The sequence below is a fragment of the Drosophila montana genome, unplaced genomic scaffold (assembly GCF_035044405.1).
Source record: "Drosophila montana isolate Dmon_TW-CO22-7 unplaced genomic scaffold, ASM3504440v1 contig_2716_1, whole genome shotgun sequence".
In the NCBI taxonomy this organism is placed as follows: Eukaryota; Metazoa; Arthropoda; class Insecta; order Diptera; family Drosophilidae; genus Drosophila; species Drosophila montana.
The window spans coordinates 455,141-481,733 of record NW_026997587.1 but is presented as its reverse complement, the minus strand read 5'-3'; the positions used below and the strand labels follow the sequence as shown (position 1 = coordinate 481,733).

The 26,593-nt window shown below is 42.0% G+C and overlaps 3 protein-coding genes across 4 annotated transcripts in view; 2 read left to right on the top strand and 1 right to left on the bottom strand.

The window, feature by feature from the left end:
* Window positions 1–5,670: 5,670 nt before the first annotated feature.
* pk (prickle) overlaps window positions 5,671–26,593 on the top strand; it is a 91,886-nt gene continuing 70,963 nt past the window's right edge. Inside the window, exons 1-2 of the mRNA XM_064684300.1 lie at window positions 5,671–5,778; window positions 24,502–26,369. Of these exons, the coding sequence (XP_064540370.1) occupies window positions 26,332–26,369 (38 nt within the window). The 5' untranslated portion in view covers window positions 5,671–5,778; window positions 24,502–26,331. The remainder of the gene's footprint in view (window positions 5,779–24,501; window positions 26,370–26,593) is intronic.
* Window positions 21,909–23,464, top strand: Spn43Aa (Serpin 43Aa). The gene is made up of 4 exons (XM_064684301.1): window positions 21,909–22,022; window positions 22,080–22,963; window positions 23,025–23,169; window positions 23,231–23,464. Exons 1-4 carry the CDS (start codon window positions 22,013–22,015, stop codon window positions 23,353–23,355), a joined length of 1,164 nt encoding a protein of 387 aa, XP_064540371.1. The 5' UTR covers window positions 21,909–22,012; the 3' UTR covers window positions 23,356–23,464.
* LOC135429829 (uncharacterized) lies at window positions 23,401–23,896 on the bottom strand. Of its 2 annotated transcripts, none has more exons than XR_010436470.1 (3): window positions 23,850–23,896; window positions 23,611–23,768; window positions 23,401–23,541 (listed from the first exon to the last, which is right to left on the bottom strand). XR_010436470.1 is itself a non-coding variant. In XM_064684302.1 (3 exons), exons 1-3 carry the CDS (start codon window positions 23,881–23,883, stop codon window positions 23,471–23,473), a joined length of 246 nt encoding a protein of 81 aa, XP_064540372.1. In that variant the 5' UTR covers window positions 23,884–23,896; the 3' UTR covers window positions 23,401–23,470. The 2 variants fall into 2 exon arrangements, 1 of the variants encoding a protein (XP_064540372.1); XM_064684302.1 differs by having other exon boundaries at window positions 23,611–23,751.

The following is a 26,593-nucleotide window of genomic DNA, read 5'->3' as shown; positions in this document are numbered from 1 at the left end:
TCTTTGAAATGAGTTTGGGGCCGATCGGATGGTAAACAAAAAACTTTCATACAAACGTTTTCCGCCAATTTACCACTGTTGCGGGTGGAATTTCCCAAATCGCTGAAATACGTATTTATTAAGTTCTTATTGAGAGCTTTTAAAATAAGTTTGAAGCAAATCGGGCACAACTTAAAACGCCGCCCAAAAAATCTTTAAATCGCATTCACCCCGAAGAAGTTTGAATTCTGCGAAAAGTGTGAAAAACGTCTCGAATGAATTTTCATATAGATCACTGGAAATGAATTTGAGGGCGAAACGTCACCCACCAAATCTTTGACCTCCATTTCCACCAAGGAGGAATGTATATTTTGGAAAGTGTGAAACACCCCTCAAATTAATTCCAACAAAGATCTTTGAAAATAAGTTTGAGACCGATCGGATGGTAAACAAAAAAGTTACATACAAACGTTTTTCGCGATTTTTCCACACTTGCGGGTGGAATTTCGCGAAACCCCGTCTTAATGTGCACCTACATCACATAAGGTAACTACAGTGAAAATTTCAGCTTCCTAGCTGTTACGGTTTGGGCTGTGCGTTGATCACCAATCAGTCAGTCAGTCAGTCGGTCAGTCAGTCAGTCAGTCAGTCAGGACAAACAGTTTTATATATAGAGATTAACAGTATATTCGGTAACATCCATATTCTTGTCTGGGATGAAAATGGTTTCGATCTCGACTCTTTTATTGGTAAATCGATTTAACAAATTACCTTTGCAGCTCCGTCACAAATTTAAATTATTTTTTAATTGAAACAATTTTTCGATGTACCCAAGCGAAGAGACCAATTGATATAAAATTTGTGGAATTGTGGAATGCTTCGAAGTTATTTCAGTATCGTGGCCATGCGCATCCCTCTCAAAGCTTTCGGATTATTGCCAATTTGGTTATTTCTAAGTTACAATGTAAGTTGGCCTGAGGATTATACTGGACATACGGAATAAATTGAATTATCAACTGCAGGAGGCTATCGAGTTCAAGTTCACAAATGCGGTTTGCGAGAGCTACAACAAATCGTGGATTGTCATACATGAATGTCGCCTTCGAGCTGTAAGCCGCAACAAGACGACGTTTAATTTTAATGGAACTGTCCTGCATCCTGCAAACAATATTCACGTTCAATTCGAACTCTTTCAGAAGGCTAATGGCTACAAGCCATGGCTGGTTAATGTTACCGTTGATGGCTGTCGTTTTATTAAAAAACGGTTCAATGCATTCGCAATGCTGGCCTATAAGCTTTTGGCCGAGTTCTCTAACTTTAATCATTCATGTCCCTATTTGGTAACTATCAAAGAACACCTTGACATATGTCCTTAACATATTTTTAATTGCATTCTCTCGTTTAAGGGCCCCCAAATTGTTAAGGGGTTTTATCTAAAATCGAACTACTTGCCACATGCTTTTCCAACTGGTGACTATCTACTGAACATAAATTGGCTATTTGATAGGAGACCACAATTTAAAACTAATGTTTACTTTACCTTCAAAGAGGACTTAAACTCAACAGGCTAAGACTCTTTAAACTGTGTCTTATATGCGGTATAGTTGCCTGATAAAATAAATACAAATATATTTGGTTCCAATATACATACATATATGTATTATTTATTACAACTAAGTTCTTCGGCTCAGAGAAATTTTCGATTTCGATTTCGATTTTATTACTGTGTAAGCACTAACCAAAGAACATATATATGGGACATGCCGTGTATCCAAAGCGATTAAGATATATGTATGTACATATGATGTCTTTTGCTGATGTCACTGCAGGAAACTGCTTTGGCTTTCTCTCTCTTCCATATGATATGTGCGATAGAACGGCATCGCTGTTTATTATTATCTCGCTAGCACTTACTCGCAGTGCTCTCAATGCTCTCTTTATGTCTAGGTACCGTTTAAATGTTTGTGTGTGCGTGTGTCGCACAGGCAAAAATGCCCACAAATTCAATTTTTCTCAAATATCTTCCTTTTTGAATGGACGAGTAATATGAAATGATGAAAGGGTTTGCCCCGTCGATGCGAAATTCTTGCATTTTAGCTCGTTATTATTGGAAAGGGTACCTAAGCGTTGGCATGTGTGCTTTTATAAGTTTTTGGACTTGCTATACACGCATACTCGCATATTTTGTATATGAATAGAAGCATTTATGCGCTTGTGTGCCTGTTGGTCTCTGCCTGCCTGTCCGATGCAAATTTGACAATATTTTGGGATTTCTGATTTTCGAGCTCTACACACACACAGACACAGACACAAATGTGTGTGAATAGGCAGATCATGGGCGCAAAATAAAATATCATTTTTGGCACGCGTCTGGCGCGCATCCTTCTTTTTATGATTTTGGGTTTGAATTGATGAATGAATGTTGACTCCTTATTACCTGCAGATCAAATTCATATATGCAAAAGCTAAATATGTATGTATATCTTACACTTTGGATACACGGCATGTCCCATCTACATATATGTTCTTTGGTTAGTGGTGTAAGCCAATGGGAATAATATGAGTAAATCGATTTAACAAATTACTTTTTCAGCTCCGTCAATAATATCAAGTATTTTGTAATACTAACAATTTATTGGTGTACCGAAGCCAAGCGATCATTTGATATAAAATTTTTGGAATTATGCAGTGCTTCGAAATCATTTCAGTCATGCGCATCTCTCTCAAAGCTTTCCGATTACTGCCAATTCGGTTATTTCTAAGTTACAATGTAAGTTGGCCTGAGGATAATGCTGGACATACAGAATAAATTGAATTATCAAATGCAGGAGGCTATCGAGCTCAAGTTCATACATGAATGTCGCCTTCGAGCTGTAAGACGACGTTTAATTTCAATGGAACCATTCTGCATCCTGCAAACAATATTCACGTTCGATTCGAACTCTTTCAGAAGGTTAATGGCTACAAGCTGGTTAATGTTACATTTGATGGCTGTCGTTTAATTAAAAAACGGTTCAATGCATTCGCAATGCTGGCCTATAAGCTTTTGGGCGAGTTTTCCAACATTAATCATTCATGTCCCTATTTGGTAACTATCAAAGAACACCTTAACATATTTTTAATTGCATCCTCTCATTAAAGGGCCCCCAAATTATTGAAGCGTTCTATCCAAAATTGAACTACTTGCCGCATGCTTTTCCAACTGGTGACTATCTACTGAACATAAATTGGCTATTTGATAGAAGACCACAATTTAAAAGTAATGTTTACTATTCCTACAAAGAGGACTTAAACACGAAAACCTAAAACTATCCACGCTCCATGTGGAATACAGGGTTATTAATTAGTTAAAAATACAATTTATATGCATAGAAAGTTTTTATTATACATATTATTATTAACAGTATATTCGGCAACATCCATTTTCTTGTCTGGGATCGATTTCGACTCTTTTATTGGTAAATCGATTTAACAAATTACATTTGCAGCTCCGTCACAAATTTAAATTATTTTTTAATTGAAACAATTTTTCGATGTACCCAAGCGAAGAGACCAATTGATATAAAATTTGTGGAATTATGCAATGTTTCGAAGTCATTTCAGTATCGTAGCCATGCGCATCCCTATCAAAGTATTCGGATTATTGCCAATTTGGTTATTTCTAAGTTACAATGTAAGTTGGCCTGCGGATAATGCTGGACATACGGAATAAATTGAATTATCAACTGCAGGAGGCTATCGAGTTCAAGTTCACAAATGCGGTTTGCGAGAGCTACAACAAATCGTGGATTGTCATACATGAATGTCGCCTTCGAGCTGTAAGCCGCAACAAGACGACTTTGAATTTTAATGGAACCATCCTGCATCCAGCCAACAATATTCACGTTCAATTCGAGCTCTTTCAGAAGGCTAATGGTTATAAGCCATGGCTGGTCAATGTTACCGTTGATGGCTGTCGTTTTATTAAAAAACGGTTCAATGCATTCGCAATGCTGGCCTATAAGCTTTTGGGCGAGTTTTCGAACATTAATCATTCATGTCCCTATTTGGTAACTATCAAAGAACACCTTGATATATGTCCTTAACATAATTTTAATTGCATTCTCTTGTTTAAGGGCCCCCAAATAGTTAATGGGTTTTATCCGAAGTTGAACTACTTGCCGCATGCTTTTCCAACTGGTGACTATCTACTGAAAATAAATTGGCTATTTGATAGGAGACCACAATTTAAAACTAATGTTTACTATGCCTTCAAAGAGGATTTAAACTCAACAGGCTAAGAGTTTTTGAACTGTGTGTAATATGCGGTAAAGTTGGCTGATAAAATAAATACAAGAATATTGAATAAAAATATATATCATTTTTATTATATACTCGGTTAAACGATTTCGATTTTTTACTGTGTAAGTCAATGAGAATTAAATGAGTAAATCGATTTAACAAATAACTTTTTCAGCTCCGTCAAAATGATCAAGTAATTTGAAATACAAACAATTTATTGATCTACCAAAGCGAAGCGATCATTTGATATAAAATTTGTGGAATTATGCAATGTTTCGAAGTCATTTCAGTATCGTGGCCATGCGCATCCCTCTCATAGCTTTCGGATTACTGCAAATTTGGATATTTCTGAGTTACAATGTAAGTTGGCCTGAGGATAATGCTTGACATGCGGAATTTATACAAGTCTCCACTGCAGGAGGCTATCGAGTTCAAGTTCACAAATGTGGTCTGCAAGAGCTTCAACGAATCGTGGTTTGTCATACATGAATGTCGGCTGCGTGCCGTTAGCCGGAACAAGACGACTTTGAATTTTAATGGAACTGTTCTGTATCCGGCGCACGATATATTCGTGCGTTTTCAACTCTTTCAGAAGGCCAATGGCTACAAGCCGTGGCTGGTTAATATTACCATTGATGGTTGTCGTTTTATAAAGAAGCAGTTTAATCCATTTGCGATACTTATTTATAAGCTTCTGAGCGAGTTTTCCAACTTTAACCACTCGTGTCCCTATGTGGCAAGTGTCAAACAACACCCTGACCTATATCTTTTGATCTATTTCATCATTCATTTCATAGGGTCCACAAATCGTAGATGGGTTCTATCTCAGATGGAAGTTTTTGCCACATACTATACCAACTGGTGATTATCTGCTGTCAATAAATTGGCTGTTTGATAGAAGACTTCAGTTCATCACAGATGTCTACTTTATGTTTAGAGAGGATTTGTAAGAGCATTGTCAATTTTTCCCTATTTAATACTTATAATATTGTTTTAATACTTGAAACACTGAAAAAATGTGACTTTTCCGTGATTTCCTTGCAGTGTCCCCTCATACATGGATATATCTGTCTCGCTTGCTCTGATGCAAATTAAAAGTGCAATGTTTGTTACTGCTGTTAATTAACATTCCTGCTTACAGCTTAAAAGCCTAGCTCAGCTCTCTTCGCTGCTAAGCTGCTGTTCTATGCGCTGCTACCGCTACTCTCTCTCTATCTCTCCATCTTTCTTTGTGCATGCTTTGACAGCGTCTGTACCGTGTAACTGTAGCATGGTTCAGTTAATATTTAATTGTGGCGAGGCCCGCATGTCCGCAATTAATAGTCGCGTCGGTGCACACTTTTACACTTATCTATATTTAAAAGTCGAATAGAAAGTTTAATTATCCTATTTTAAGATAGTGCTAAAAACGAAGAAGTGTAAAAATCGTACGGGCTGCGCGTAAAATATAACGGATCGACTAGAGGAAGACATGAATTTGTGACTGCGACGCACAGGCAAAAGCAACAAAAACAACAAGTAAGTACGCATGTATGACTGTTTATCTACTTTCGTTTTCTTTTGTTCTACTCGGTTAAGATAATTTCAGCAGCTGCAGAGCAAAGGCTGTACGCAAAAAATAAAAAGAAATAGCAAAAACTGCATTTGCTTTCATCTTATTTACAATGTGTGTAAATAACGAAGCTGAGAAAAAAACCACGCGCAATTTGTTTTGCGTTTTGGCTGTTGTTTTTGTTACTGCTGAACATAATCGAAAACAAACAACCGTTATTTGACGTTAGCGGCCGATCGTTCATTCCTAAACACCAGCACTTGTCACATTAAGCGAGCTGCGCAGCTGCGCTTTGCCAATCTCTCAATTGCTCAAACGTGCTGCCTGCATCACAGCACTGCTTGCTGTTAAGCCGCTGTTATTTTGCCTGCTCGTTGCGCTCTCTTTATCTGTTTATGCAAATTTAACATTTACATTTTAAGTGTGCGCTTACATTTTCTGTAAGTTGGCAGCTCTGCAAACTGGCAGATTTTAGTTTTATGCACATTTGCACCTGCAACTGTCAGCTACAACAACAACGCGTGCAAATTATTGCATTACTTTTCTTTTCTCTGAGTGTATGCTATCTTGTTGAACACAGGGTTTATTCAACCTTTCTCGCATAACTTTCATTTTGTAGTAGTTGTTGTTGCTGTTCAGCAAAAGCCTTTAACATTTTATGCGCGAGCCAAAGCGTGAGTGTGTGTGTGTGTGTGTGTTTGTCTGTGTGTCTGTGTGAGTGCAGTTTATCAAAGCAGGGCAGCGACCAGTTGCCAGTTGCCAATGGCTGTCAGTTTCCATCTCAGTCAACATCCGAGTCCTGGCTCCTTTCTCGTTCTCTCTCTCTCTCTCTCTGTCTTTCACTATGTACATATTTTTTTTTATGTGCAAATCATGCTGCATCATTAAATCTGTTCGCTGTGTGAGGGATGCGGTTGCTGTTGCTGTTGCTGTTGCTGCTTTTCTCCGTTTCGCTTTTACATTTGCTTTCGTTTTTCTGGCCATGGTTCTGGCCCGAACTTCGCTTCAGTGGCTTTTCATTTCTATGCACAAGAATTTATGGCTTTCAACGTTGATTTTGTTTGGCATTTTTTATGTGTTTTTAAGTAGTCGTAAAGCGTAACACTTGATGAGATATTAAACGTTGTTTATGCGCCCCACACGCACACTTTAAAAGGGATGCTAAGCGAGGGATTCGGCTTATTTATTTGACCCTACCCCACCCCATCCCCCCCTCCGCCAACACACACACACATTGTTGCACTTTGTTTGATTTGATGGGCTTTTAAATATTGGTTTTGCATTTTTCATTATTGCCGCGATGCGAGGGCTTGTTTTATGGACGTTTAATAGAATTGATGGACGCATAAAAGCAGCAGCAGCTAAAATCCTGATATCCTGGCAGCATGTAAATGATTAGCTAAGCGAGTGAATGACACCTGCCACAAATGTCAGACACGGGCATAAAGAGACCACAAAGCCACTGCGAGCAATAAGTGGTGTGTGTGTGTGTGTGTATGTGAATGTGGCAAGGACCTTGTCAGTGTCTGCAAACTTGTCAATGAGCACCAACTAAATATTTTATTAGGCTGTCGACAAACAGCACACAGAGCATAAACGTCTGTGTGAGTGTGTGTGAGAGTGTGTGTGTGTAGTCGTGATTGCGTGAAATTTAGTAGTGCTTGGCGCCATCTGTGTGTGTGTGTGTGTGTGTGTGTGTGAATGATGTGAGCCGGAGCAAAACGCCTCAGACATGTAGCTCCTGATGGGTCTCATCATCATCATGTTGAAGCCCTGTGATGATGATGATGAAGCTGTGGCAGAGGCTACATCAAGGCGCCTGATGAAGTTGCCTGCCAGTCGGCTCTGGGGAATTTGGCGACGTTGTCGGCAAAGTTGTTGACTCTCATGTGTGTGTGTGTGTGTGTGTGCGTCTTGGCCTGCTCACAATTGGCTGTACGTGTGCAACATTTTTAAGTAGCTTTTCTTTCCGTGTTTGCCAAGCTCCTCTGCCTCAAGTCTGTTTGTTTTATGGCAGCGTTTGTTTTAACTTAGCTCGACAGCATATGAGCCAAATTCTCGGTGTGTGTGTGTGTGCGTGTGGAAACATATGTTTTCAATTTGCCAACAAATGGAAAAACTTGATTGAATTCCATGAAATGAAGATCGATGCGCCGACTGGCTTTAACTAGCCGCGCCTGGCCTGGTCTCGACCAGCTTTAAGCCGCCGTCGTCGTTGCCGTCGTTGCCGTGCAAAACTATGCAAAGTTTGTCATCAGTCAAAGTCGTTGCCGGGCACAAGTTCGGCTCCCCAAAGAGCCGCACAAATTACATTTGCGGCGTCTGCAGCACAGCGGGCACTCACACACACACACACACACACACACACACACATACGCACGCACGCCCGCCCTGTGGCAGCCACATCAATCATACGCACCGTGTTGCGCCTGGAACGCGACTTTTGCATTTGGCTCCATGATGCATGCAACGCTTGGGAATTGTCCCCAAGCGTTGGCCACTTGCCGCTCCAGATGCTGCCATTTGCTGAATGCGTCGCCTAATTGCAAGTCACATTATTTTGAGCAGTCTTCACGCTTCTCGCTAATTGAAGGACAGCAGAGAGGCACGGCGCGCACGGGGCATGCGGCATGAGGCAGTCACTCACTTGCTGCAAATTAAAATAAATTGTGAAATTAAATGCAAAACTTTTACTTTTGCGAGACAAACAGGCAGGCAGCCAGTCTCTCCTACTGGAGGACAAAGAAGTAACCGGGAGGGACGCGTACGGGCTGTACATGTGGGCGTGGCTGTTCTTACAATTCCGCAACTTGTTTGTCTGCGCTTAGAGCTGGGCACGTAGCTGGCTCTGTAAAGCGCCCAACTTAAACGTGTTCTGATCTGATTTCGTGCGTGCTTGTGCTTATTCGAGTTCAAAGTAGCAATACAAAAGCGAACTCCTTGATTTGGCACGACTGAACACGATGGAACACGACGCATGACAAATAAACACGACCTAAACAAGCTACTGGCAAGTCATTTCCATGACCCAGACTTAACTAAGTACGACATAACCAATAATATATGTATACCTCTTAGCACTACTAAACATGAAAAAAGCACTGTTAAGACAGACTCTCAGTTAGCCCTAGGCAATAAAAACAGTCTTCAGGCATTCATTTCGAAACGACTTAGCGCTAGTTAACACGACTTAGTAGTAAAAAACATTTGTTAACACGAGTTAAATTTACTCTTGGTACGATTGAGACTTACATAAAAATAATCGATTCCCTATACACGACTTAGTTAACACGACTTAATGCAACAGAACATTAAAGACGACTTAGCCAGACTTCAAGTATGCCTTTCGGCTCAGCTTAGCGTGAGGTCACATGACATAGCAGCTGACACGACTTAACCACTGCACGTATCTAGGCACGACTTAGCACGACCCATCCTAAAGTAACAGTCCAATTAACATGCCTTTAACATAACTTATCAATTAACGCGACCTAGCCAGAATCTTAGCACGTATATAAGCTCAAACTTTTGCTAGTAAATACGATCTGACACAACTTAATAAACAATAACAGTTCTTAAGCACGACCTAGCCGGATTGAAGAATGCCTTTCGACACGATTTAGCACGACTGAACACGACTTAACACGATCAAATACGACTAAGCACGAGCTAACACGACTTATCAATTAACACGACCTAGCCAGAATCTTAGCACGAATCTAAGCTCAAATTTTGCCAGTAAATACGATCTGGCACAACCAAACAGATTCTCTGATTGTCGTGTCTAGTTGCCTAATATCGTATACATATCGTATAATGTTAACATTGCCACGCGCTCATCTCTAGTCTGTTTAGGAATTCAAATGCTGTCGCCTACATGACAGCCATACTCCACGCTATTTGCCTTGTCTCACAAGCATTGTACAAGCAATGAATGTGTGTGTGTGTGTGTGTGTGTGTGTGTGTGTGTGTGTGTGTGTGCTGGTATGTGTGTGTCCTTGTGTGCGTGTGTGTGTGTGTGTGTTGGTGTGTGTCCTTTGGCTGACATTCATTTGAAATTCGCACAGCGTAATGATGACTTGGAGCTGCTGCTGTTGGAGCTGCTCAACTTTTTGCATATTACGCACTTGGTCACGTACATTTCGCATATTTATTTGCATAAGCTTTGGAAATTCGCAGCTCCGGCTTGGCAAGGGAATTAGCTCAATTAGAATGTCGCTGTTGCTGCCATATGCAGGCAATGTATATATATAATATATATAAATATATACTAGCGGGTATATCCCGGCCGTGCCCGTGGTACGTATAAAATAAATAAACAAAGAGCCAAACCTCGACGAAATCGGATGCCGTAACGAGTTACGGATGTCGGAAATTTCGACCTATGTCTATGTAGGATATTTGTCACATGAATTTTGACCAAAAAAATGTTGCCAGATTTCGAAACCAAATTGATCTACGGGCCAAACCATGAACAAATAGCCGAACCTTATGAAAATCGGTTGAGTTTTGGCCGAGCTATAGAGTGGGAAATTTTGATCTTTGTCTATATAGGATACTTGAGGGTACCATTTTGACTTGATTTTGGACCAAAAATAATGTTGTCAGACTTTGATGCCAAATTGATCTGGAGGCCAAATCATTAAGGGAAAGCCAAACCTTATGAAAATCGGTTGAGTTTTGACCGAGTTATGGGGGAGGGAAATTTCGTCCTATGTTTATATAGGTACAATTTTCACTTGAATTTTGAGCTCTTACGGTATGGGCTGTGCGTTGATCACCAATCAGTCAGTCAGTCAATCAGTCAGTCAAGGCAAACAGTTTTATATATTGAAATAAATATTTATATATAATATATATATATATTTATATAATATATAATACCCTGTAATATGCATAAGTATGCAGCTTTGATAAACGCGCTGCCTGATAACAATTTAGAGCGAACAAAGGCCATTTGCTGGACACGGTAAATTGGGCAACGGGCGGCAGGTTGTGAATTATGGCCAGCACTTATGAATTTTTGAGCACATTTTATTATTTATGCGGCATTTCATTTTGTTGTTGTTGCCGTTTGTTGTTGTTGCCGTTTCTCCTGGTTGTTGTTGTTGTCACCCAAGTTCAATGGCTGCGCTCGCTGCCCCAAAAAGCAGGCAACACAATTTTTCATTTCGCATGTTGCGACGCTAAGTGCTTCCTGCGCCGCCAGGCAACAGGCAGGCACCGCACCCTCCATCCCCCCCCCGTCCCCTTCCACTGCCCCTCTCCTAGTCTAGCAGGTGAATGTGGCACATCAACTTTTGCTGCCACGCCATAATATTAATTGCGCCTTGCTACTTGCCGTGGCCAAATAAAAAGGCGACGCCGACGGCCACTTAAATGCCATTATACATTTATATATATGTGTAATGTGCGTGCGTGTGTGTGTGTGTGTGTGTGTGCTGGCCTTAACATTTTATAATTATTCAGTACGCGCTTTGGCCCTGCATAATCGCCTTTGTGGCCATGTCCTGTGCAGCCTGCAGCTATTTGGGCAGCTATTAAAGCCGCTTTCAAGCCGCCTCCCTCCCCCAAAAAAAGACGCACGACTCGCAGCTATTTGCATAGCTTTATTCCTGTTGCTGTTATTACTTTTTGCAACAGCTGCGCCCAGCTTTGCCAATCAATGCGAAAGACGCACACACATGTGCCACAATCGCAGTCTCGTTGTTTGCCATTGTCAGCAACTGCCTCAGCTTTCAGCTCCTCGTACCTTATTGCTGGCGCCGTGTCGCTTCTGCATCAAATGACAAATTGTCTCATTCGTCTTGGGATGCGCCGGCAAGCTTTATAGTTACAGTTAGACGGCAGTTCTTTCCAACACAACAATCATTATCATTGTCTACTTTGAGCAGGGGCGCGCTGCCCCCCTTTGACAGTTCGTGCTGTGTGTCGCACTCGTGTGTGCACCTCAGATGTTTCTGACAGGCTGCCCCACGCAGCACCACGTCTCGCCTCGTCTCACAATCATTCATTATATTTCACTACTGCTGCAACCCTGAAGAGTTGCCGCAGCTCCACCCGCCGGCTGCCAGTTGAGTTATGTTGCCACAGCTTCTGTCTGCTGTCAAAAATTATGAATATGTTGAGTAGAGCTCAGACGAACGTATGTGTTGCCGTCCTTTGGTTGAGTAGCTCGAAAAATATGCAAAATAGGTGCAAGTAGACGCAATTGATATATCACACAATAGGCGATAGCTGCTCTAATATCAATTTATCGCTTCTGACTGACTGATTGATTGACTGATTGACTGATTGACTGACTGATTGACTGACTGCTGTTCAAACAGTAGGAGCTTGGCAGTTGAAATTTATACTGCGATTACTTTATGTGATGTAATTTCACGCTTATACGCGTTTTCGGCTTAATCCACCCAGAAGTGTGGAATAATCGTGAAAGATAGTTTTATGCAACTTTTTTAACATTCGATTGGCTTTTAATAAATTTTCTAGACTCTCTCATCCAGCCAGGATCACGTGCCCTTTACTCCTTCTTCTCTGCAGCCAACCCCTAAACTTCCCTCTCTCTCTCGCTCTGTATCTCTTTCGCGGTATCTGTCTCTCTTTCTCTCTCTCTCTCTTCGATCTTCTTCCTCTTGCTCTTTGTCTCATTCTATCTTTCTCTCTTTCTTTCTTAGTCATTTACTCTTACTCTCTCTCCTTCCCTCTCTCACTCTCTTCTTCGCTCTATATCGCTCTCACTCCCTCGCGATCTCTCTCTTTCTCTCTCTGCAGCAACTCTTCAGGTTTTTATTTAAACAAACCCTGTTAGTCCATAGTTTGCCGCTATGATGAGGTATATTAAAGACTTATCTATAATCAGATACTTTCGCAATATTTGCCACCCCAAATACTTTAAATTTTTTTCCCGTTACTCTTATTGCTCTGTAAATATCATATAGAGCATTTGCATCCTTCATTCGCCATTTAACCAATTCGATTTTCAGCGCAGATTTAATGAGCAAAGTTTCAATTATATCGAAGCTTTGCACTTGCCTTAGTCTAAGCCTCCGCCGAAACAAATCGCAGCAATACAAATACAAACAAAGCTCACTGTTGCCCGCAGTCCCCCCCCCACCCCCCTCTTAAAGGGGGTGGTTGGGGTTGCCAATAACACTGAAAGCAAGGAGGCAAAAAGTTTATGTGTTTTCCCAACGATTGCTGGCTAAATCACAGCTAAATCTCTGCGAGGAAACAAAAAAAAAAAACACCATCAAGACTTTTATTTGTTTGTCGTATTCGTTTTTTTTTTCTTTTCGTATTTTGTTTTTAAATGTAAACTGATAAAAACAATTGAACGCAAACAGTAAACCCGGGCAAATGTAATCTTTAAATTAAGGGAAGGTTTTTTTGGGGGAACAGCCCTAAAACTGGGCATGGCTAGAGCTTGGGAAGGGGGGGTGGGAGGGATTGCTGCTGCTGCTGGGGCTGCTCCCCTCGCACATGCATGCCACATAAGTAGATCTAAGTAAAGTCATTTCATTTCGATTTGAATCCAAATTGAACCAGCAGCGGGTACATTGATTTTGTCAGCGACTTTGAAAATATATATTCGAGTTTGTAAAAGTTTAAAGTGAACTGGACTCTGGACTGAGACTTGGCACAGTTTTGCCCTGTCAAATAAATGACTTATTCTATGCTCTCTCTGAACACATAAAGAGTATAAAATGTTTGCTAGATGTCAGCTTGAATTTCCATTTTTGGGATTTTGGCTTTTTTCCTTACTTTTGCCTACGCACATTAAAGCATTTAACGCAAAGTTAGCCGAGTGTGAGCTACTTTTTATGGCAGCACGCACACATATAAAGTCACACACGCACACACACACTCACACACTCGACCCGCAGCTATGCTTTAATTGATTTTAAGGCTGCGGCTCTTTGGCTGCATGTTAAATGCTCATTATGTTTTAATTAACTGCGCACTATTTTCTCGGTAATTCATATTTAGCCCACATTTAAGCCACTTGCGTGTGTGTGTGTGTGCGTGTGTGTGTGTGTTTGTATTTTCTATGCTCTGCTGTTTGTTTTATAAATTAGGCTCAGGCACTGCATAATTTTTACATTTTCTTTTATCTAAATGGCAAATTTAGTTTTTCATTATTTAACACAATTTGGTGGCGTGTTTTTTGAGCATTTTTTCGGGGAGTTTGGGCGTGGTCGACCTTGACATTAGGCAGATAGTAGAGCAGGAAAATCCCAGGGAAATAAGGTTTTCCCAAAATACGTCAAGCTGATGCAAATCTGAAACTTTGCTCATGGAAGAGAAATTTATCTTCACGTTTTATTCGCTGTGTTCCAAGTCAATTATTTTGTGGAAATTCTGTCCGATATCAGCTAGTTCTCTTAGCGAGGTTTGACTGTAGCAACTTCTCTAGTGCTTAGTTTTGCAGAAATTGCCAGCACTTTTCACCTGTGCCATAATTAAGCCATAAAATGCCATTGTGACAGCCAACCCCACTCAGCAGCCTCTCCACAGGGCGTGTGTGTTAGCGGGGAGAGGGTGTTCGGGGGTTGGGGATGGATTTCGGTGTGGGATTTCTGTCCATTTATGGCATTTTCCAGTGGCAGCGACTCCATTTCGAAGAGCTGCGCACTAAGCAGCAGCACTTAGCTGCGTATTTTACAGTTCATTGCATTGTTATATAATTTAACAGGCAAACACCTTGCTTGAGTGCGCCCGTCCCACCGCCCTCCCGCCCGCCCCCTCCCGCGCAGAGCGGAGGTTCTTCAGGCGTCAAGAAGCCAGCGGGGTGGCGACTGTATGAAAGGGCAACAATGTGGCAAGTTTATTTGTGCTTAAAAGAGTTTTCAAGCCACCCTCGAACTGGGCTTCAGCACCCATATCAACTCGCACACACACACTCACACACACACTCACAGACACACACGCAGACACACATGAGCACTTATGAAATGGGTTTGGGGCTTTTGCTAGGGCATAAAAAATAGCTACAAAAGATGCCATTAAAAAATCTTTGTGTTGCCACAAATAAATCCAACAAGAAAATACACACTCACACACACGCACACTCGCACGCACACACACAATGGAGCTTTACATCCATCAAAGCAAAACTAAGTCGCAGGGCAGCAACAAAAGTTGCTAAGCTTCAAGTGGGTTGGTTCTTGTTTCGTTTCTTTTTTTTTTTATCCCATTTCAGTTGGCTTAACACATTTTACACTTTGCAATTGTTTGGGCTAGCGTGTGTGTGTTTGTGTGTGAGTGGACCACGCCCCCATGGCAGCAGGCGCCTCGCAGCTGCAAAGGCGGGCAACATTTTTGCTGCATACTTCTAGGCGGGCGCTTCAGAGCGTCGAAAAGTCGCCAAAGCGAATCTCGCACATTAACACATTTAACGCGGCTGGCAACAAAAATTTCAACAACAACAGCCGAGCCCCATAAAACGCACTCTCTAAAACTATTTTCGCGGGCGTGTCGCACAATAAATTCCCGCCTCCCTCGCTCCCTCCCCCCCTCGCCCACACAAACTAAGCTCGTAAAAAACAACTTTGCGTTGTGCATGCGGCAATTTTTGGAAATCCGCTTTTAAAACGCACATGTGCGCATAGTAGGGCGGCTTTTGTTTCATCCTATTTGCATATTAAGTGGGGGCGACACACTCCCCCCCCTTCCCCCCTTTCGAACGACCCGTCTGCCTGCTGCTGGCGTTCACACGCCGAGCCTAAAAATCGTTCTAAACTCGTGCCAAAATCCGCTGCCAGCGCTTAAAAGCACTGTCAATACGTCAATAAATTGTCATGTGTGTGTGTGTGTGTGAAAAAATGTGAACTGACAGTTCAATTTTAGGCGCTAGTTGAGTGCTCGCCAAATTGCCTGTCTCCAAGCCCGACTGGCCCGTGAATGGCCTGGAACTGGCTGCTCTTCGGCCAGGACTCGTTGCACGAAAGTGCAACCCATTTCGAGGCAACAAACTGTCCATTTTAACGTGAATATGTGCTGTGTTTGCGTCAGTTGTCACAAAAATTATACCACTTTATCTGATTTAATTTTTAGTTTGTCATATTTGAAAATTGCGTGTGTGCTGTAAAAGATATTAAATATTCCTGATATGGTGGGTATATATTTAAAATTTTACAAATAATGTCAGAAAAAAACCTACATACAGGGTAAACCTGATGATGAACTCTGCTTAAAACTTATAAACTCTCTCATTTAAGCATTGAAATTTTAATGTGGGGCCAATTTAATATGACAAAATGTGTTGCCTACTTTTGAGTGCTTCATATAATTATCTAGGCGCCATCGTGTCAAAAAGTGTTGCCTACTTTTGCGCGCGCTGCTTAAATAGCGCCTCTGGCTCGCAGCAACTTGCAGTCTTTCTGTTTCTTTCTCCATCTCTCTCTCCCTCTCTTTCGCTCGCTCTAGCTCTCCTTGCGCTGATCGATGTTTTGACAAGAAAATTAGCATACGCAGCGAGCAGAAATGCTATGAAATTCCAGGCAGCTGCTGCCGCAGCACCTACCACAAGACAGGGACTCTCCACTCGACCAGACAGCATCATTTGTTCGGGGCCCTGGCGAGACCATTCAGCTCAGATCGCGTGTGCCATTGTTGTTGTTGTTGCTGCTGGGTCGGACAAACATTTCCATTTGCAATTCAAAGCGGGAGACGTTTGAGAAAGGCTGATCGTTACATAAACTACCACACAAAGTAGGCGCAGCCTGTGCAGCAGCAGCAGCAGCAGCAGCAGCAACTGCATCTGCATCCCGATCTTGTCATTGGTTTTTTTTCCTATTTTTTTTTTTTTTTTGTTTCGCTGTAGTTCTCGCTGCAGTTTCCCGTTGGCCATAAATTGAAATAATAGCGCATAACGCTTGATTTCAATCAGCTAATTGACATTTTATGATGGACAGTTTAGCGCTGTGTGCGTGTGAGTGTAAGTGTGCGTGTGTGTGTGAGTGTGTGTGTTGTGACGTTAATCAAACGATTTAACACTTGGCTAGAGATTTTTGCAGTTAAAATGTAGCCTAGATCAATATCTGATATAAAAATATATATCGAAATTCTTGTTGTGGAAACTTTATTTAATACCAAACTTACTTAAGACATGAGATTAATAGCGCATTTGCTTTAAGTTGAAAACTCTTATTAAAAGTTGAAGTAAAAATTCTTATTAAAAGTTGAAGTACAAATTCCTTTACAAACTTTAATCAATGACATTCTTGATTGATCGGAATGAATTTGGGATAAGAGTAAATAATTATGCTAAGAAACTCGAAGCTTTTGAGAAGGGAACGACTTGGCTTTAAATTCGCTAGCACTGGAAATAAGTACATAACTTTTCGCTGAGTGTATTTATAAACCAACGATCTTTGTTTTTCATTAAAAATTATGCTTTATTATAAGTTTAATATGAAAAGCGACTTAACTTAAGCAACTATCAACTTTTAAGAAGAATCCAATGCGAATGTTATACCCAAGTGCACTTCCTTTTTCTCCAAGTGTACACACATTCGATCTAACGCTAGATCATTTCGTTGACAAATCAAATGGTTGTTTATTTTAGCCAAAAAAAGCCAATCAAATTGATTTGTTTTGCGTGTAGATACGCTCTCGATATGCTCCAAATTGAAGCGTTGCGATGGGCTTCTCGATTCGCGTTTCTCGATTCTCGATTCTCGATCTGCGATCTGTGAGCCTCGGTCTGCGGCCTGCGCCCACTTGTCATGCAGATCATGGTGCCTATATCGATTGACTGGGCGTCTGTCAATGCTGCCTTAGCGGACATTAACAACATGTCGCGATGCGGCATTGCGCCTTATTTGATGCCAAAACGTAGATGTTGCCGATATTTCGTAGAAACTGAAAGGCGCGCCCCGCCGACTTGCAGTGGATGGAGCCCGTTTAAAGGTCTCGCGATCTCGCTTATTTCGAGTGCTAATTAACGAGAACTACAACAAGTTCTAAAAACGCATCAAGTTGTTGTTCTGGTTGTTGTTGTTTTCTGGTTGTACTTGCATTTTTCCGGCTTAATTTGTCGCGGCAACGTCTCGAATCGGAAAATCCAGTTTCAATGTTGCATGCCGCATGTGGGCAGCGGCTAGATTGACGTGTCGTTTGTGTCATCCGCGTTGTCGTGTAGTTGTTGTTGTTGCCAGTTGTTGTTTGTTGTTGTTGTTGTTGCTGCTAGTTGTTGTGCTTGTCAGCGTCTGCTCTCTGGTCAAGTGGTTGAGTGTGTCTCGTGTTTGTCGCCCTGTCGTGAAGCGTGGCGAGTTTTGGTTTTGCATAAACTCCATTTGTTGTTGTTGTTGCTGTCAATATTGCTGTTGAAACTGAATGAAAGTTCGCCTCGTTTTCACTGCAAAGTGCTGGCCAAACTGTTGATTAGATTGCAACCAGCTAATTACGCAGCTTGTATAACAAGCTCTAAGAAAGTTGTATTTAAAGCTCAAATAAATGAAGCTATATGCATATAAATTTCCAATATAACAGCCTCTAATTGGCTTAATAATATGATAAGGCGCCTGGCCCTGGCCAAGCCAAGCCAATTATGTAGCTGCAAGACCCGAGCAACAGGTTAAATAATCAAATACATAATTATTTGTGTAATTACAAAGATTTCTTGAGTGTTAGAAAGAAAAAACTGGCGAAGCACATGAAGTTTCTGGATCGAGCTAGCGTAGAGACAAAATATATCTAGAGTAGCCAAAAGAGATTTTCATGCAGGAGTTATCCATTTTGACAAGTCTTATGCTTCCTTAAGATATAGCTATTTTACAGTTTGCTAAAAATTGTTGGGAAATTTCGTAGATTTCAGTTTGGAAATATATCTGATACCAAAAAGTTGCCACAATTGCTCACCAATTGAAGGTTTAAGTATTCACAAAGAATCGAATATAATCTATATATTAAAGGGAGAGATCTTCGACCCCATTAAGTATATATATTCTTGATCAGCATCAATAGCTGAGTCGATCTCATCATGTCTATCTGTCTATCCGTCTGTCAACTTGTCCGTCTGTCCAATTGTCCGTCCGTTCGTCAGTCCGTTTGTAAGTATGGTCGCAAGGAACTCAGAACTTATAAGGTAGGTTATATTTATAATCTTATCAACATCGGACCAGTATATATATATAGCTGCCTTAGGGAAGATCGGTCAAAAAGTAAATTCTTATATGGCAAAATATTCTATTTTCAAAGATATTTGAGTTTTGTCAAAGTCAGCATTCACAAGCTTTACTATTCTCATATATATCTGCAAAAGGGAAATGTCTAAAAGTGTATTAAATACTCGGCTTGCCGCAGATATCCTTACTTGCTCGATTTATATTATTTATGTATATATATTTATAATATATTAATTTTAGATAAAGTAAATATCTCCATTTGATTTGCGAGTTATTCTTTTATGCTCTTAGCCGACAGCTTTAATGCTCTATAATTTTGTTGCTTGTGCTTTTTCAATGGAATCTTTTTGATCTACAATAATGTTGCCTCCCTCGAAGTGGGACAGTTCCACATTTGTAAAATACTCCGGTCCCAATCATGGCGAACAGTGCCTCCCATTGAGTGCGCACGCAGCGTTACCTGAAGATGATCTTCAAGATGAACATTCTCATTGTTGTTGTTGTTGCTGTTGTTGTTGCTATGCAAATTGCAATTATTTTGTGTGTAGTTATGTGAAAATTTATTGTTTATGCTTAGAACAAAAGTTTGAGCTGCGCTTTGGCAGGCATTGTCTTTATGTTTTTTTTTTTCTTTCTGCTGGAATCTCTTTCACTTTGAGCGCTGTGGGGCCTTTTGTTTTCTCTGCAGACTTTTCTGCTTTTTTTTGTATTTTTTTGCTCTATCATCAACTGGTTTTGGGTTACGTGCACGCAGAGAACCGAAACCCACTCAGCTCTACGAGAGATGCTGCAGCGATCACATAATTCGTGTTGTTCTCGTTGTTGTTGCTGTTGTTGTTGTTGTTGTTGTTGTTGCCGGCTGGCTCATCATTCTTGTGCTTTTCCGCACAGCTCAAAGTCTTTGCTTTTTGTGGCAAGTTATTTTTATCAGCAGCATTTTGCTGCCGTTGCATGCAGCACAGCCAATGCCACAGGCTGAGCCCGCTAAAGCTGTTGCCGCAGCTGCCCCTTGTCGCCTGTCGAGCTGCCGCATCAGACTTGTGTCTGCCGTCCAGAGGTCCCAAGACGCTTTTTATCGGCATACCTTCTCCTTTCTGTTGTTGTCTTAAGCCTCTCTGGGCTGCCGTGTTGTGTATCTATAAAGACAACAACGGACTCCTTAGCCAGGCCAGCAGCAGCAACAACAACAACAACAACAGCAGCAACAACATCACGATCTTTAACATGTTTTGTCTCGATCAGTGAAATCATTCAATCAGAACGGTCAGCGCTTTGGCAGCTCCGGTCGTTGCCAGGACACACACACACAGATACACACGCACACTCACACATCATGCCGCATTATATAAGGCTAAGCCAGAAAAAAGCTGGTTGAGCAACTCTTCTCTGAAAGTGTTTACGGCCAAAAGCTTCACCCACAATTAATAAACTGTTGCACACGGTAGCCAAAGCCATTTATGATACTTTATCAAAAAACACACACACACACACGCACACACACAAATCAAATGAAGCGTCCACAGTTTGGCCAAGGAGTCTGGACATTCTGCGGAGCTCGGATTTTTATTTATGCACCTCGTCGAGCTTGGCCATAAAGCATGTTTTTAAAATTCCATTAAAATTTATTAGCATTTCACACAAACTCTGCATAAATAACAAATTTCGGTACTTTGATACGAGCCCCAAATCAAAAAACAAGAAAAAATCCAGAAAGCAAGGCACGCCGAACTTTAAATACCCTTGCAGATTTGTGAAACGATTTGTGAAGCTCGCAACTGCGGAACTTTCTTAATTAATACATACATACATGCATACATACATACATACATGCATGCATGCATACATACATACATGCATGCATGCATACATACATACATGCATGCATGCATACATACATACATGTATGCACATATACATACATGCATACATACATACATGCATACATACATACATACATTCATTCATACATACATGCATACATACATACATGCATACATACATGCGAACATGCATACATGCATACATACATACAGACATACATGCAGACATACATGCAGACACACATGCACACATACAGCATACATACATGCATGCACATATACATACAAGCATACATACATGCCTACATGCATATGTACATACATGCATACATGCATACATACATGCATTCATGCATACATGGATACATACAACCATTCATTCATATATGCGTACTTACATCCATGCATAAAGACACACTCACACACACATGTCCATATCGACGTACCTTATGTTCTCACAGAAGTCTCTTTCCATGCCCAACACAATGCATGACAAAATTATAATACCCTTACCATATACCCTATAAAAACAGTGGCCCCCCTTTAATGATAAAAAATTGGATAAGGCCAAACCAGAGCCGCGTCTCCACTTCCAACAAAATTTATGTGTGCGTGTTGCGTTTAATTGGAACGCTGTGTGCGTGCGTGTGTGTGTGCGTGTGTTTATATGCGTGAAGTTGTGCATAAGTCGATAAACAATTTACGCAATGCACTGTTTGCTTTGCTGCTTTGTTTATGTACGCATTATCTAAACAAATACGAAAATAATGCATTAAATGCAGCGCATAAAACACGAAATTAGAGTTAATGCGCGTTCGTCTACTTTCGACTCGCACTGTGCGCAGCGCGCGCGCGCTCCACTTTGACGAGGCGACTCGCGCAGCTCAAAGTTGAGGCCTACGCGACGGCGACGTCAGCCGAACAAAAGGGCAACAAGTGCAAACGGCTGCTCTCTCGCGGGTGACTAGAGTGTGAGAGTGTTCCCAGTATTTCTCACGTCCAGAACCAACCAGAAGCAGCGCACACAATTCCTGCGCCCGGCCTTTCTTTTTCTTTTTTTTTTTGCTGCTTCTTTTCTTCTTTTTGTATTCTTGTTCTTTTGTTTGCTTTGGCTGCTTGGCATGCATAGCACATAAGCCGCTGCCGCTGCTGCTGCGCAGTCGCGTCGTGATTCCGATTCCTGGCGCACCTATAAATGACAGCTTCTATGGCCATTTCACTTTTAGTCTTGAGCTGTTGACGCAGGCGCAATGAACTGCTGTAAGTTGAACTGCGGCAGGCACCGCCAGTGTTGACTAACACTCTCCATTTGTCTAGTTCTGTTTCTGCTGCTGCAGCTGCTGCCGCTGTTGGCCGCGGCCAATACCATCAAGGAGCGCAATCTGTTTGCCACCGAACTGTTCCAGACACTGGCCACCGATCGCCAGGAGGAGAACGTGATCATCTCGCCGGTTTCCGTGCAGCTGGCCCTGGGCCTGGCCTACTACGGGGCGGAGGGCAGAACCGCAGCCGAGCTGCAGCGCACGCTGCACGCCTCGGCCACGGAGAGCAAAGATGGCCTCGCCGAGAGCTATCACCGCCTGCTGCACTCGTACATCAAGTCGAAGACAGTGTTGGAAATCGCCAACAAGGTGTATACCCGGCAGAACGTGACGGTGGCGCCGCATTTCCGCGAGGTGGCCGACAAATATTTCGACTCGGAGGTGGAGGGCCTCAACTTTGACCAGGAAGCGGAGGCGGTGCAGCGCATCAATAGCTGGGTGAAGGAGAAGACGCAGGGCAAGATCGAGCGTGTGGTGGACAACCTGGAGCCGGACACAAATGTGGCCCTCATCAATGCCATCTACTTCAAGGCGCGCTGGGCACGCCCCTTCAACGACGAGGACACCAAGGAGCGCGACTTCTGGCTGAGCGAAAATCAGGCCATCCAGGTGCCCACCATGTTCGCGGACAACTGGTACTACTATGCCGACTATCCGGAGCTGGACGCCAAGGCCATTGAGCTCTTCTTCGAGAACATCAACATGACCATGTGGTTCATATTGCCCAACAAGCGGACGGGCCTGCAGCAGCTGGAGCAGCAGCTGAAGGGCGTCGACTTCAAGCTGCTGGAGGATCGCTGGCAATGGCAGAGCGTGGCCGTCTACTTGCCCAAGTTCAAGTTCGAGTTCGACACCGATCTGAAGCCCACTTTGAAAAAGGTTTGTTCTGCCTAGGATTTGCTCTTGACTTCTTTGTAAACCACTTCCTCCCATTCCCCAGCTGGGCATCAAGGCCATGTTCTCGGATGCGGCTGATTTCAGCAACATCTTCGACGATTCGCCCATCGGCACGCGCATCACCAAGTTGCAGCACAAGACCTTCATCGACGTGAATGAGATCGGCTGCGAGGCAGCCGGCATTAGCTGTGAGTTCCTCCCCCCCGCACACCTTTATATCCTTTACTCTATAGATCCTGTTCTCCTTAGATGCCGCCGGTGTGCCCATGTCCCTGCCGCTGGACCCGAAGACCTTCGTCGCCGATCATCCATTCGTGTTCATCATACGCGATCAGCACGCGGTCTACTTTACCGGACACATCGTCAAGTTCTAGACCTAGCCTTAAGCAGATATTCCCGCAGCTCTCTATGCAGAGCTCTTAAAGTACCATATCATTTTATAATATACTTGAACTTGAATAAATGTAAAACATTTTCTATAAACTTCATTTAAAACTCAAAAGTTTTGCACTTGGGCACCACGAGTTTGGGACACTTTCCCTCCGAATAGAAGACCAGAGCTGTTCGGAGGATTCGAACTCTTTTGTGAAATTGCGCAACTGATATTCTATATTTTCGCTATAACTTACGTCCCAATCCTCGCTGCTCGCGCGCACAGTTCAGGATCTCCAGATCGTCCTGCGATATGTTCAAAAAGCATCCAAAGTAGGCGCACACCTTGAGGCGCGGCAATTCGCTTCTGCATATAGGACTTAGAGCCGTTGTCAGGCCTGGAAGCAAGTGCTCTCTATTAATATACGAACTAGATTAATTAATGAATATATGATCTATATTAATATGAGATAAGTTAACTTTAGCCTGTACAGACCCAGAATTGACAGCAGCAACAGAATGATCTTCATCTTGGGATATGCTATGAAGAACTCCACTTGAAAACCTTCCAAGTCGGCTATGTCGCATATTCCATGGTTGATTTAATTTTAAAATCGATTTTACACGGCTGGTTAGGGTATTGAATTTTTCACACACGTTTAATTTTTGGGCATGCTAAAAATAAATACAAACAGCCATAATTTTGTTTTAAATTATGCATCGTCGCTTTACGTGTGACCCAAAAAAAAAAGAGGCCCCAACAAAAGGTAAAAAAAAATCAGAAAGAAACTTAAAAAAAGATAAGCCCCAAGTTAAGAGTTATGTGCTCTCTTTTATATTATGCATGCAACATATTAAAAGGTTTCAATATATTTACCCAAAATACGAATTCCTAATTGATTTAAATATGTTCTTAGCATAAAAACTCATTTAAAATTTATACACTTAAGAAAATAGTAGACATTTTTGAAATTCCTATTTCATGCATTTTATTTGCTTAAGAGAATTTAATCGAAGAAATATTTAAATAGTATTTTTCTTATTTAGTTTAAGATTGAAAATTAAAAATTCATAAAATTACTTAATATAAGCATATTTAGCTTTTCATACTAAAACTTATCACGTAAATTTTCTCCTTTCCCTTTAAGGTTAAACAGTGTTGAAAAGTGCGGGTCGAGAGCGCATTCTTTTGGGCCAAGCTAAACGGTCGCTTCTTATGCCTAGCTTAAGGGGTCCACTCGAGATCAGATCGATCAGATAATGGGACTCTTAAGACATTTGTGGCATTTGTTTTAAAAGCGCCTGGGCCTGCGCCTGCAGCTGCACCTGCTGCGTCGCCTGGAAGGGGAACGGTGGCAGGGACTGGGATAGGGCGCTGGACTGTGCCCACTTGAAATTCCAGTCGAGTCGCAAAGCCAACATGAAACAAAGAAAAACTTGTCAAGCAATGCAAACAAATCTAACAAAGGGACAGGAGAAGCAGCAAAGAGGTGGGACCAGGGACGAGAGACAGACGCCGCTGTCGCTGTCGCTGCCGTCGCTGCTGCTGCTGCTGCTGACCGCAAACGAAGCGAGGGCGCGCTGCAAGAATTACAATTACAACGACAATTACATGCACAGGCAGCGCCAACACGGGCAGCGCACAGCACAAGCGTGCCCAGTATTTTATTAACCAGTATTCTCGCTCACGAGAGCAACAGCGTGAGCATGAGAGCGAGCGCGCGTTCCGTCGCTGCTGAAGTTGCATTGGCATTTGTTGTTATTTGGAGTTGGCGTCGTCGTTGGAGCCAGCCACAGTGAGAGAGTGAGAATGAGAGAGAGAGAGCTAAGCGCTGTGGCTTGTGAATGCGTAAGGTGCACAGTTGTTGGGTCGAGGATCGCTCAGTCTGTGTATTGGTGTTAAGCGAAGCAGACGAATTTCGGCGCGCGCAGAATAAACGCGTCTTTTTCATTTTCACGTATTTCGTTGTTGTGTGCGCGAAAAACTGCAGCGCGATCTGCGCAGCTGTCCGCGTCGCGTTCCCCGCGCCCCGCACCCCGTGCCCGTGCCCGTACTCTACCATTGTCGCCCACGCGTGTGTTTGCTTATCTGGCCGTCAGAATCGGTAGCTTGTTTGTTTTTGGCGCAGGCTACCTTATAAAAACGGCAGCCTTCCAGTCTTCCAGCCTGCCAGCCTTCCAGCCTGTCATTAAATGCAGCAAAAAAATACGAAATAGTTAGTGACCAGTTTGCCCGTCTCTTTCTGTCTCTCTCTATCTCTCTCTCTGTCTCGCTCTTTGCTTCTGTTTCTTTGCGTGCGTGTTTGTGTATATGTGTGCGTGTTTCTGCAGCAGTAAAAGTGGAAAACGCGCATCAATTATTTTAAATGCTCTTAAATATCTGCACGATTGGCCCACAGTGCGACAATTTCGCATCAAATGAGGCGCAGGAAAATGCTGCAATTAATTCAACGCGTTAAATTTCCCACTTGGCTGAGCTTTTCCCCCCACATATAAAGCCCAAATGGCGAGTGCAGTTCGAACCAGTTTTCTATTGAACCAAATTAACTGCACATAAATTTGTATTGGAATCTGTGTTACAACAACAACAACAACAACAAGTACAACGAAACTGAGCAAAAACAAAACAAGCTAAATCTAACCATAAACGCTTTGATTTATGTGTGATTACAAAAAACGCGACAAATAAATAAATTATAGCGAAAATAAAAGAGCGGAAAAATACAAAAAAAGGCTGCGCCTGCGTTTGGTTCCCCTTTTGCGCCCCCGCAAGCCCCGCCTCTAGCTGGCAAATTAATACGAAATATGTTCAAATCCTAATTTATGTGTGCACACACACACGCACACACACATACATACATGCATGCATATATATATATGTGTATGTATGAGTGAAATATAAATACAAATCAAGCGAAAACAAAGCAGATAACAAAACGTCTCAAAAGGATTTTTTTACTTCATTTTTTGGCCGCATTATGGATACAACAAATCAAATGCATTTGGAGCTCGAAAGGTGAGTCGAAAAGATCTCAAATGCTGATAATTAAAAACACGATTTTATTATTTACCTCATCTTTGAATTTTGTTGAAATATCTGTGAAATATTCAAGCTTATAAAATGTTTTCAATATTATATTTAAAGAGGGTTCGAATTTTATCTTCTTTTGTTAGTTTTCTATTCTTGATCAGAATCGGAATTAGTGAAGCATCGTAGCCTTGGCCTTGTACAGAAAGAGC